Below are 13,509 nucleotides of genomic sequence, written 5' to 3'. Positions count from 1 at the left end.
TTAACATTTGCGCAGATTCAGCAGAACTCTGTGATGAGGCCTCACAGAGGGCTCAAATTCAGCCCTCCAAAATTTCATCACGTTTGAGCAACTCTTTTTTCCAAAGCCTTAAGTTTAGGCTTCTTCAAAGTCATTCAGTTCCCAGCCACCTTAACACTTAGCCATTGTCACATTTTTTTTAAATTAGAGAGAATTCTTAGTGACCATATCATCAAATATGAGTGTTCAGTGAGTGAAAGTAGCACTGGTATGTCTTGTTTGTGATTAAGAGTGGGAGCTTTGCAATGTTCTTTACATGTAGATCTTCAATTTCAAACCCTGAGTATCATCAGGTGATTGGGTATAATAAAGTGATAACTGACTTCTGAAAGCCATGAAATTGCCAGAATGCTAGCATTATGTACATGTGCGTGTAGTTGAAATAGCAAATAGAGTAACACAGATCATACCTTGCTGCTTATAACAGAAGTTGAGGTAAAAGCCAAGCAGGTACATGTACAAGTATTTGTATACAGAGGGATGTTGTATGTACTAATTATTTACATAAATGCGAAAAGAATATTTCCTCATGTCACAGTCTTTTATTTTTCGATTATTGCCAATGTTTATCATTTGAGCTTAAGATTGGACAAGCATATCACCAGTCATACCATTTTAACTTTGGTGTTACACTTTGGTAGATGAAATGCTTGTTTGCTTAATTGGCAAGACAGTATCAACAAAAAGAAGAGTTGTAGAGATTCTTGGGTTGATTTAAAGTTATGATTTTGTTTTTTCACTCCTTCCGAATCAACCAGTGTAAATAAAGGGCATGGGAAGGAGGTCTTTCCCGTTGAGTGAAGGACCAAATAATTTTGAGTACAAATTTAAAAAGCATTTTATAATTGTCATTAAAATATGTGGTGATGGCATAAGTATTATGAAAAGATGTGCAAATTCTACCATTACTATATCAGTGTTTGTTAATCTGTAAGAAATTTAGTTGTGAAAATGATTGCAAAGTTGAAATGACGTGGGTGACAGTATGGAAATAGTGGCTTAAGTTGGGGCAATTTCTGTACTAACTTTACTGTTACTGTGTAGTAGCAATCTTGTTAGGTGCAAAGCAGATTTCTTTTGTGCCCCAACTGCAAAACAGGATGTGCACAAAACTGCAATGCTTCAGAGCTCACATTTTCTGTATTGCAAGCCTTCGTGCAAAGATGTCGGTTGGAACTTGAGTGAGAATTGTTGTTACACATTTACTAGTATATGTATATAACAAATGGGTGAATGAGTTATAATTATGACACCTATATAAGGCCATGTTGATTTGATTATATGGATGACATCCGTGCAAATTTCAAAAGGAGCAAATATTGTAAATTAGGGGAAAAAATATTGGAAAATGATACTAATGCCGGAGAATGCCAAATTTTAAATCAATTCCAAAAGAAGAGAAGAAAATGTGAAGAAATGAAAGTGAAGAGTCTATTATTTGCCATAACATACTCTGTGTTATACTCATACATTAAAATTTGATCAACCTTCATAACTATACTAAATCTTAGATTTCATAATGAAGGCAACCTTTTTTTTAAGCCCAACTTTTTTTACTCTCACGCTTGCATCAGTTTTGGGGTTCCCAGAGGATGTCATCCATATAATCAAATCAACATATGGCCCTACTATCTTTGATGCAAATCAACTTCAAATTGTACAGAGGCCTGTGTATATGGGTGAACATAACCCAGCATGATCATATTAAGATATAAGGAAGAGTTATATTTTCAGAATATAACTAATAACTCAGTGTAAAACATATTTTCATAGATTGACATGCTACAATGGAAAGGGTATAATGTAGAAATACATGTAGGAAAGCAATTTGGTGAAGATTGACTGTAATATACATATTTGTATGACAAGATAAAACATGAATGAACATTATTATTGTGTGCCATGCTGTGCTTGGCTGTACATGTAGCTGTTCTAATTTGCATTTGTCACTGCTGTGCTAGAATACAGACTTATCGCATTAGCTGTTGCTTAGAATATCATAGATGATGCTGGCAAAAAAATTCAGTTGTAAGTCAAGGAAAACTGTTGATTTTTGTTGAAGGTGTTTTGTGACACTGCAGCAGTTGTAGACACGATATGTTATGGCAGAAAGACCAAATGCACGTATGTTGAATGGGTTGGATTTAAAGTGTAGGCCAGTAACAATGTATTTTGTGTGTGGGTATAGATGCTGTGCGTAGAACAAGCTACTGACAATGTACTACATGTAGCTTTGGCTTGTAGCTTCATTATTAGGTCTTTGGGCGGGGCTCCAAGACTGTTATCTTACTTTTCAATGCTACAGTGCCACTCGCTGTAACCTACCGGTAGTGTGTGAATAGGTTGTCAAAATGAAAAAGGATTAACATGTTTATGCTTCAGATGACAGTGGGAAAGAGAACAATAACAATGCACTGATGTCAAAGGGTAGCTTGTCTGTAGCATATATTCGAAGATTGAAAGTTGACATTGCCAGACTACAAGGTATTAGTAACATTAACAGAAAACATAAATACCTCCAAGCAGTGATCTCAGATTCACCATGTATAACATACATGGTCAAACTTTGTAAGTTTAGTCAAGAGAATATCCGTAATGACAAAATTCTTATAATAACATGAAAGTTAATCTGTGTCGGCAGTTACAGTGTACATGTTTAAAGTGAAAACTTTTTGTTCCAACACAAGGGATTGTTCTCACGTAGAGCTTTCAACCAGTCACTCTGGTCTTCATCAGTAGACTGACCCAGCGAGACTTGTCATGTGGCTTCACCGAAGTGTGACGTCAACACTGGGTCAAAGGTGTCTGGTAGACCTCTCTTCAGAGAAGTCTCTTAATAAGTCCCACTGACACTGAGTCTATTGGAGAAGACCAGAGTGACTGGTCGAAAGCTCTAGGTGAGAACATTTCCTTTGTGTGGGAACTAATATATAAAGCTTTAACTTTAAACAAATTCAGATGGTTTGTGCTGACTGTTTAGCCTTGTACCTAATATTCTATGAAGGTCTTCTTTCCCTGGCAACTGTTTATGGTAATTTTATATCTGTAAATTAAAGTATCCATTTGTAAATTGTATGGTAATGGTGTAGGCAAAGATTTGTATTGTTAAGGTTTCATCATAGTACCTTAAGTCCCATGTGATTGTTGCTGGGTTCTATGTAAATTGTGTAATTTTCTGGGTAAAATAAAGCTGGATATCAGGTTAAAGTTGTGTGTGTGGTATTGTGAAAATATACCATAGTAGACACTTGTGAAAATAGTGACAATGGATTTATAGCAACTGCAAAGAGTTACATTTTAATGCAACAAGATTAACATCTTCCTGGGCATCTACATTCGTTTCTATGGAAAGAAACTTCATAATGCATACTTTCATAATGTAAGGATATAGAACATCTGATAAGGCCACACCAAGTAAATTTTATGGATGACGTCCTTTGGAGACCCTAAATCTAATGCGAGAGGGCGAAAAAAACAAGAAGGGCCCTAAAAAACAAGAGGCCTAGATCAGAAAAATACGAAGAGACGACAAACGTTAGGACACAAATTGAATGAGGTGACACAGTGTAACAAGCAAGAAGTCTTTCATTCATCATCAAAACAGCAATAAATCAAGTGGGACAGCAGTTGTTGTCCTATCCTGTTTTCGCGTTACGGGTTTGACGATTTGCGGCACTGTCGTGACTCTTTGGTCAGTTACAGGAAGCGGAATTTCTTGTTTTTTTTCTACGAACAGGCCAAAATCAATGCGCGCGCGGACGTCATCCATAAAATTTACTTGGTGTGGCCTAACACAAAAAAGCAGGGTAAGCCTCACACAAAATGTACTTGACATACAATGTATGTCAACTGTACATTTTAACCATTGCTACATTTGTACGACACAGGTCACAATGTACATGTCGAGATCGACCGTCTACTTTTGCGGTGTTGTCTAGCAGTGTATGATAATCCTCGAATTTAGTTCTTAAATGATTTAGCAGTAATGCCAACAGTTTGCAGGTAACAATCAGTAACAGTCCAAACTCCACATCTAATCAAAATGTTGAACTGTTGAAATCTGCAGCCTTTTTTTGTCTAATAGCCGCTGCCACGCAGGTAGTCGCCAAGTTTCTCCACCACGTTGTTACAGTTGCCACCCTGCATGCCTTCGCTGTAGACTCCAAAGATGATGCCTGTTAAAAAAAAAAACACTCCTGAAATCTAGCATGAAGAAATTGAGACCAATTGATAGCATGACAAAAGAAACAAAAACTGGACAGTTTGCATTGCATGTGCCAAATAAAAATCCAAACCAATAATGTAGGGGATTATAGCTATCCAACTGTTAAATTCTTAGTTATATGTCACTTCATACAATTATAATAGTTCTATCAATGTAATAGCATTGTTATGGCTTAACCACACCACATAGCCATTTGCTTCTGAGCAAATGTCAGCCTTTCTAGGTTCAAGGGTAAATTTTCTCAACTTTTTACACATTTCACATTTATACAGGCTTTCTCGGGTGGGTATATGTATGACAATTACGATAAATGAAATACAAATCTGCATATTCTGCATCACCCTCAGTCCCAGCCCTCCAGCGGGTTGGATATCCCTTCAGCCTTCGGGCGATCTAACCACAGTCTGGCTGGCACTTTGGGGTGATACAGAATGCAGCACTCACATGACTTGGTCAGGTAGACACAGGCCCCTGCCTCGCCCTTCTTCACATAGATGGAGCTCTCATTCTGCCTCAGGAACTTGTACTTGTTGTCAGCTTCATCACCAATGAAGAGGCCAGCTATGGAAATAACACAAATTTTAAAGATCTCTAGTCTTTTCTTAGTACTGTTACTACTGTAGATGTATGAGTGCCCGGAGCAGCAAGCTGTACTCCTTCGTTCAGCGGACCAACTCCCGTGGCATGTTATCTGCCTATTTGGCCAATTTCTACTCTTTCCAGCCACTTTTGAAGCCTGGTAAAGGCTATATAAAGACCAATGAACAGAAAACTCAGAGTCTACAATCTAAAAGAACATTCCAGACCTGAATTTTGCTGGTTATAATATCTTACTATAGCCTCGTCTTGAAGGACTGAATGCATTATGTTTTCCTTACCTTCATCATTCCAGTATCCTGTAGATAAATTTTGCAAAAAAATACTTTATCTTTCTAGTTCTTAGTACTTAAGAAGTACTTACGTGTAAGTTGGGAGAAGGGTGTTATTTTCCAATCGATAATAATTTATATAATTGAATGTGTACACACTATCAGCCAAAAATGTTCTGCAGAATTTCACTTCAGCTAGTACTTTATCCTTTAGCACATATTTCACATCTTAAAATCATCATCCAATGAAAAATAACACAATTCTTCTGACTTACAAGTGCTTCTTTAATGGGATGCTTGCATTTATTCATTCATACTGACACAGTGAAGACACAACACTGACTTGTGAAGAGAACAGACCTACAGTTTATCTTTGCAGTGGGCTCAGTGACAGATCCGGCATAGAAGCTACAGTATTGTAGGGATAGGTGGTGCTATCAATAAGTTAAGAACTACAGGACTGGTTCATCTAACTTCCTGGGCTGGACTGGCAACATTGTTTTTAAGATGGCACAGAAGGCTTAAATCTTGAAACGGTACCTTAAAATTTTCTTTGTACTTTTAGACCATTGTATGCATGGTAACTACAGAACTGTAAATACTGCATTGTTTTTAGGAAAAACTTGATACAAAATTGATTCTGGTGCTACAATGTGCTGACTCCAAATGGTTTTGGGAATGCTGATATACTGTGCAATTCTTGAACATAATGCAAATAACAGGTGTGCCCATTCAACATGAAGGTTCAGTTTATTGACTGAACCCCAGAACTATCCAAATCTGGCCCAGTTAACAATCTGGTACAGTAACTGCAGTTTTCTCTCAACTACTTTGGCACTGAACTCAAATACAACTTCTCTTGATACGTAACAAAATAATAATCCATATAGTTAAACATATATATATTGCTCAAGAAGACTAATAAAAGCTTGTGCAACACTTGTATACAACATACATTTCAAACTTAAAAAACCTCTAACATGAATGTAACAATAAAGATTCAATAATTATTGGTTCTAGTTGATGAAGCAGCTGACAATTTTTTTCCACTTAAAAGATTCAACAAGCCAAGCTGCATAGGGTTACAATATGTGGCTATGAACTTAACAGTTGTAAATGAATAGCTCATATTCATACCATTGGCTAACTTACTAAAGGATTCCACATAGTGCTTTCTGAGACGGTGGCAACTCATGTATTCATCCTTACTCCTTCTTTACAAGTATGTCTGACAGCACATGGTAGATTGAGAGGCCTTGCAAGTCTAGTACGAGGCAAAGACCAAGCTACCCATAAAATACCCTTGGAATAAGATCTGAACATGAAAAATTTTCAGTTAAACTGGCAAGTAATGTTCTATGGTCAAAACAAATGACATCCTTGCTTCAGATTTGGTGAGTTTAAGAACATGGCTTGGATACCCACTCCTGAACTTTTTTCAAACCTACAACGTAAAATATACCTTGAAGCATGCAAAATGTTACTGTTATTCAATGTTTCCATTGTATATACACAAACCCTGAATGTATAGAACAGCAATTTCTGTGTTGCAAATTGTTGCACTACAACCAGTGTATTTCTTTTTGTTTGTAAGTCATCAAATCGTAACCATAGCATTAAATTCGTATGACCTAATGATTATAGTGGCAACAAGCAAGGGCACACTACCAAATCTGAATAGCTCGAGTTAGTTGAATTTTGTGCATAACTGATTTAGTTTGGTCTATAGTACTTCAATTTGACTTTTAGTAAAATTTAAACCATGATTCCCCACTTTCTTTCTCTTCCAGCCATTGTAATATTAATTCAAAAGCTCTAATTTGCATGTCAACGTGATGTTTGATACCGATTTAAGAAAAGTAGTGGTCATTTCTTGAGCTACCATGACTAAACTTGGCTATGCTATCTGAAAGAAAACGATTTAAAATTTCCCGGTACAAGGCTACATAGCTTAACGCTAGTCCAAAATGGCACAACACACATTATGTAAAACATTTAAATTGCTGCAAGTTACAGTTAAACACTGCCATTAGGCATTTTTCTACAACTATCAGTTTCTAGTTTCTTTATTTACTAAGGAAATGTACATGACAGCCACATCGATATTTCCACCGTCTCAGATATTTCTTGCCTTCCAATGCCTCAATGCAACAGAAAGCTTTTGGCAACATCTTACAATATTCATGTCATTTCTAAAAGCATATTGTCTTAATTGTAAAGTAAAACTAGTTTAACAACTAGTCCATCTGGATAGTCAAGAGACCCCATTTATACCTACACTATATATTCTTAACAACTTTTCCTTAAAGTTATAAAAGTTTCAAAAATAAAGAAAATGAACAGTAAATGAAATAAAATTCTGTTTTTTCTCTTTCCACTGTCTCTTCAACACAGAAAAGCGGAGATAAAATTGTTGTGGCATTAAATTGTGATTTTTTAAAAACATCTAAGATGACTTTTACCACTGTACAATGGTCACAGGGACAAGGACAAGCACCATACACTGGCCTACATCATAAGCCTTGCAGAAAGTCTTACATTTCTATGGGTTTCACAGTTAAGTCTACATTGTGGGAACTTGGATTTTCATGTATCTGTAAGAGTCTACAGAAATACTGGAATGCATCTATAACTATACAGAACACAGAGAGCAAAGACTGGAATGCTTCTATGAAGAGTTGTCTTAGAGAGAAAAAGATGGAATGAGGAAATAGAAGGTGCAACAACTTGGAGAAGAAGTCTTACTGACTTTTGGTTATGGGACGGTATTGTGTTTTCTTTTGATTCGTTGATACTAACTATCACGCTATGATAGCGACTAGTCTTACTTTGCCTTAAATATGCACACTGTAGCCACATGCAATTGCTTAATATGAAAACTGGTATCTTGCAATACAGGACCTACATGTAATAACAAACATACCCCCAATATAAAAATCATTTAGTTTTCTGCTACTTCAAAGGTAAAAAATATATCATTTACTTCAGCTGAATGGACCTTGAAACAGGAATTAAAGAATCAAAAACTTTACCAACAGCAAATTAGTTTATACTAAATGCTGTAAGCTAAAGCGATAGATCTAGAATACCACTACCAGCATTTTAGCCTGGTACACTGGTCACAGGAGGAACCATGTGTTATACATAATGTATACGATACAATCATTGTTTAAATGAATTCATCTAGAAAACACAAAGTGCAGGTTGAAATACAAGAGCATCATGTATTTCCATGCAAAGAGACCAGTTTTCTTCACTGACATACAAATGTAGCAATGATTTTGGATTAATTGGTTCTAACTGTTACTCCGAGCACGGTGGCCTTCCCAATGTCTACCACATCTAATCTACTCACTTCTAAAGGTTGTTTCCACAGGAATGATAGAAAGCGGTTAGAATTATTTCTAGTTTAACCTCAAGGCTACTTTACATCCCTAGACTAAGAATCATATCCTAAACACCCCCAACTCGGAATTGGAACAGTCCTAGTTGCCATTCCTCCGTATAGAAATCTGGGCTACTACACAGATTCTTAGGGTTCCTGTTGGCATCCATTTTCATCTTCTTTCTTCAGATTTCTTTCTGAAATGTTACTGAATGGAGCCCATCACTAATTGACCAGTTACTGACAGTAACATACGTTATCTGTACTGGTGGTTTGATAGAGGATGTTCTACCATAGCGAAGTGGTAGCAAAGTCCTTTTCTATTGTACCCTAGGTGCAGCATCAGTTTTAGACAAGTCCACTTCAGAATAGGGGTGTCTGGAACAGATCACTTTGAGGGACCATAACAAGGCTAACCAGGTTACAATCATGGCTTCAATTTTTTTCTATTTTTTTCATATATAGAAATATCCTTGTAGTCGGTGTCGGCTGGAAAAGAAAAAAGCAGCAGCACGGAAGGTGGATGCCTAGAAGTTGCACTCCAACAGGTAGTCTCCCAGCTTTTCCACTACATCGTTACAGTTGCCTGCCTGCATGCCGTCTTCATACACAGCGATGATCAAACCTGAAATTCAACAAATGTTACAGTTACAAGTAATGTTTGACATTCACAATAATCTGATTGAATTAAATCATACCCAAAACAAAAAATCCCTAAAACTTCCCAGTGGTCTGGGTTGTGGGATTCTGTCTCAAAATGCACTCAAGACAAATAACAGGCAGGGCTCGAAATTCATTTTTGGGAATAGGTGCACTGGTGCACCCAACCTAAAAAAAATAGGTGCACAAAAATTTGTTTGGGTGCACCATATAAAACAAAACCTAATTACAGATCTTACTGCTCCTCTTCTGAGCTTGAATCTGAAATGGGAGCTAACTTCAAAATCTTAAACGAGTACTTCAACAAAGACTTTATCATTTTCTGACACTTAGTTGTCAACAATATCCTGCATACTATTATACAGTTGATATGCACAAAAATATCTACAAAAATATTTGGGTGCCAAAAAGAATGGGTGCAGCTCTAATTTTGGGTGCACTAAGGTGCACATGCACCCAGTATTTCAAGCCCTGATTGGGTAAGCAATGATACAAGTGTGACACAAGAAATATAGTTACTGTACTTACATGTGTTTGTCTTGAAGACACATGCCCCTGTGTCGCCTTCTTTGACATAGAACGCCTTACCATTCTGCTTTATAAACTTGTATTTGATCTCTTGCTCTGTTCCACTTTCAGTTGTTTCTGTACCTATATACATGCCAGCTGCAAGGAAAAGGAAAAAAAATGCAAAAATTAGTGCAAAATCAATCAAATCAAGACAGTTGTCTGAAACAGTGTGACTATCTTAAGATGTTGAACTCCCTGTTTCACTCTAAGTCACAATTCGAACTTGATAGTTGATACCCAGTTTCTTCATACTGCTTGACAAATTCAAATCATCTAGCACAAAACACTTCAACATACCAAAGTAATCAACCTTGTATTGCTAGAACATAATATATAATCAAGAACATTGTATATGAACAGGACACAACATATGTATGACCTATCATAACTTTATAACAGTAAGCATTGTTATACATGTCTGATAAACGCCCAACAGACTTTTTAAAAAGGCTGTCTGAAAAATGTTTAAAACTTTTGTGAACTTTAGAAGTAATAATTATATTAAGATGTCAAAAACATTTCCCTAAACAGGACTATTATTAGTGCTAACAAAAATTACGTAAGACCTACATGTGTAGTTTAGAACAATTAGCATAGTTCTTTCTAACTGTGTTTGTAAAGACTTGTTAGAAATGCTTAAAACTTTTGTGAACAAAAACTCTAAACTCATTGCAATGTACAAATATGCAACTTTTTGCAACATGTCAAGCCAACAGGCTGACAAATACATCTTGTCAAGAAGGGACCTACCAGCAAGCATACAGCTACAGTGAATGCACAAAAGCTGCAAAACCGAGGAATGCTCTGATCGCGTTTTGACCACTTGTAATTCTGCACCGTGGAAGCTGCATTTTTGACAAAATCTGCCTGTGCCTGAGTGTTTAGAAGCTGGCAAACCTCAAAGTTAAGTTATCAGAATGATCTGATGGAAGCTACCAGATTGCTGCTACAAAAGCCTCAGTGGTATAAGACAGCTATAAACAAAATTATCAACCTATACCTGCCAATTATCTTCTTGTTTAAGCGCTGACTGGTGTTTACATAAAGTTTTAATCTCTACTACATGTAACCAGCACGTCAGCAGACTGCATAGTATTACGTACTGTGCCTGTGCGAAACCTGTAAAATTGCGCACTTTGAAGGTCGTTTACACATAATTAAGCATGACATCCCGTCAAAGCTTTGAAATGATAAAAGATAAAACTCTATCTGGTGCAAAATTCTAGTGCAACATTCACCGAGAACCATGAATAATTGGGGTTTTGCACAGACGCAGTACAAATTCTTCTGATGCTCGATAACCTTGCTAAAAATATGGTTAGCTTATGATCCTATTGACTGCAGATTCTACAATACCATTTCATGTACTAATTTTCAGGACACAGTGGGTTGAATAATGCATTGTGTCACTTACATGTGTAGAATTCGGCTAGGGTGCCAGAGTTGAAGGCATTGACTATTTTCTGTACTTGTTCTGGGGTGACCTGCATGAAAACAAAAGAGACAATGTCCATGGCATTAATATCACAATTATTACATCCCTTACCTACTTCAAATTCCTACTTTGTATTAATATTTCATACAACTAAAAGAATTGTAACATATCTTGACATAGTAAAAACACATATTAGGTACGGAGAAACTGAGTATAATCTTTTTATTTTAATAAGTTCAACATGCAGTCATGTTTTTCACTTATTATCACCCTGAACTGAGGTGTCAAGCATGATGCTTTTTCAAGTACATGTACATGAACTTGCAATGCAACTAGAGCTTGCACTTGCACATGCGGCCATCCCTACTCATTTAGAATATTACTGTGTTGGGTTTTTTTTAGAAGCAGAGGTTTGATACATGTACTACAAGGCATGCAGCAGGTAGCTGGTGTGTTACACCGAAGGGCGGTTATACCGGCCATTCTGATACAGATACAGGGGTGTGGGGAGGGGGGTGTTTGGAGGTAGCCTGTACAGAACCCCAATACACAGAATACAGTACCATAAGCTCCCTTATACACAGCGAGCTGGATTTACTTCCCTATTCGAAAAGACAATGTGATACTTTTCCAGTAACCTGCATGAGTTAAATTTGTGCAGGACTGTCATTGCAAGCCCCGAGATTGTATTAACTGATCCATATTCAGGAGAAGCCAGTATGTCCATCATCAGTGCCTACCCTTGGGAATACCTTATCTTCAGCAGAGGTCAATTGCCTGGGTAGGCCTTACCCTGTTCATAGGCTGTGCACTGATTACTTTTCCCTTGGAGGGGAAACATTCAGTTTCTACTGGCCATGGTTTAATGATAGCTGATAGGAAGGGACCAGCAAATACCCTCAGCAAAGGGCATCAGACCTTAAAATATACCTAGGCCTACGAAAAAAATGTTGTGTTTCCTGACCAATCCTAAAAAAACTGCTGACCCTAGCCTTATTTTGGATGGACACCTGCAATTTTTGGAGTTGATCGACCTTTTCTAGCTCCATGATCTGACACCTGAGTGATGAAATGTTGTGCAATCACACATACTGAATCAGTCTTCCAACAATGACATTGAAACTATAACTAAGTGTCCTCACGCAAGTTTTACTTTGTTAAACTGTATTGTACTACACTGAAACAAAAAAAAGATAATCCCGACCTCACTCATTCACTCAAATTGAAAAAACCTGCCAACCCTAATTTTTTTCAGGACTGAAACAGGAAACACAACTTTTCTTCCTAGGCCCTACGTGATAAGAATGTTTCTTTTCTATTTGTCAAGAAACGTCTAATTCTTGATGGCGGGGGGGGGGGGGTGCAGGGAAACTGCTTGTATTTCTTTCTATAATATCATCAACTTTTCTAGGAATTACAGTATACTGCCAAATGTTTTAGGTTTGCAGTCAAAACAGCTTTGTATAAAGAGACACTAGTAATACAATAGAAGGTTAGAATTATAATTACCTTCGCCAAGAAGGTTATGTTTTCAGGGGCGTTCGTGTATGTGTGTGTGTGTGTGTCTGTCTGTCAACACGATAACTTGAGAAGGCCTTGATGGATTGTCTTGATACTTGGTAGATGGGTAGGTCTTGATGAGACCTCAAAATGATTAGATTTTGGACCCCCTAGCGGCTTGTTATGGTACTGCAGCTGAACTTCCTGTTTTGATATCTCAAGATCCAGACATGCTATGGTGATGAAATTTAGATGGCAGATAGCTCTTGTGCTGGGGAAGAAGTGACGTGAGTTTAGGTCCCCTAGCGGCTTGCTCTAGAACTGCAGGGGGGTTTAAAGGACAAATGTTTAAAAGAGGATAACTCAAGAACCGATTGATGGATCATCATGATTTTTGGTATGTAGGTAGCTTAAGTGATGCTTGACATAATGATATTACAATTATGCGAATATTGATGTAATTTGCATAATTAATGAGGAAATTCTATAAATCAGCTGCATTCCATGATAGGAAGTTCAAGCTTGTAACATATGTTATTAAGAACGAGAGAAACACAGGCAAATATTGATTATGCAAATGAAGACTTAATTTGCATAATTAATGAGAAAATGTTATAATTGCGTAGTGGTAACTGCCTGGAATTTCATACTTGGGGTGTTTGAAAGTTAAGTGAAGGTGAACATAATTAAACATAACTTATTCAAATAAGGACCACATTTGCATAATTTATGAGAAAATGGCATTCTTTGTTAAGATAAGACTGTCTTTTGGTGGAGAATATGATCAACAGACTGATATAATTCATGCAATTGAGGATCCTATTTG

The 13,509-nt window shown here is 37.0% G+C and overlaps 1 protein-coding gene across 2 annotated transcripts in view; it reads right to left on the bottom strand.

Annotated features, from left to right (window-relative positions):
• Positions 1 to 3,834: 3,834 nt before the first annotated feature.
• The window catches only part of LOC109463910 (profilin-1A-like), a 19,822-nt gene continuing 10,147 nt past the window's right edge, over positions 3,835 to 13,509 (bottom strand). The window contains exons 2-4 of one of the 2 annotated variants that reach the window (XM_019760802.1): positions 11,163 to 11,232; positions 4,709 to 4,825; positions 3,835 to 4,214 (exon numbers count right to left, since the gene is read on the bottom strand). In XM_019760802.1, coding sequence (XP_019616361.1) covers positions 4,117 to 4,214; positions 4,709 to 4,825; positions 11,163 to 11,232 — 285 coding nt within the window. In that variant the 3' untranslated portion in view covers positions 3,835 to 4,116. Of the gene's footprint in view, positions 4,215 to 4,708; positions 4,826 to 5,472; positions 9,144 to 9,706; positions 9,845 to 11,162; positions 11,233 to 13,509 lie in introns of those variants that run through there. The other variant, XM_019760801.1, reaches the window with a different exon arrangement.

The sequence above is a fragment of the Branchiostoma belcheri genome, unplaced genomic scaffold, assembly GCF_001625305.1.
Source record: "Branchiostoma belcheri isolate BF01 breed outbred unplaced genomic scaffold, Haploidv18h27 scaffold13, whole genome shotgun sequence".
Taxonomy (NCBI): Eukaryota; Metazoa; Chordata; class Leptocardii; order Amphioxiformes; family Branchiostomatidae; genus Branchiostoma; species Branchiostoma belcheri.
This window is presented reverse-complemented; position numbering and strand designations above follow the sequence as displayed.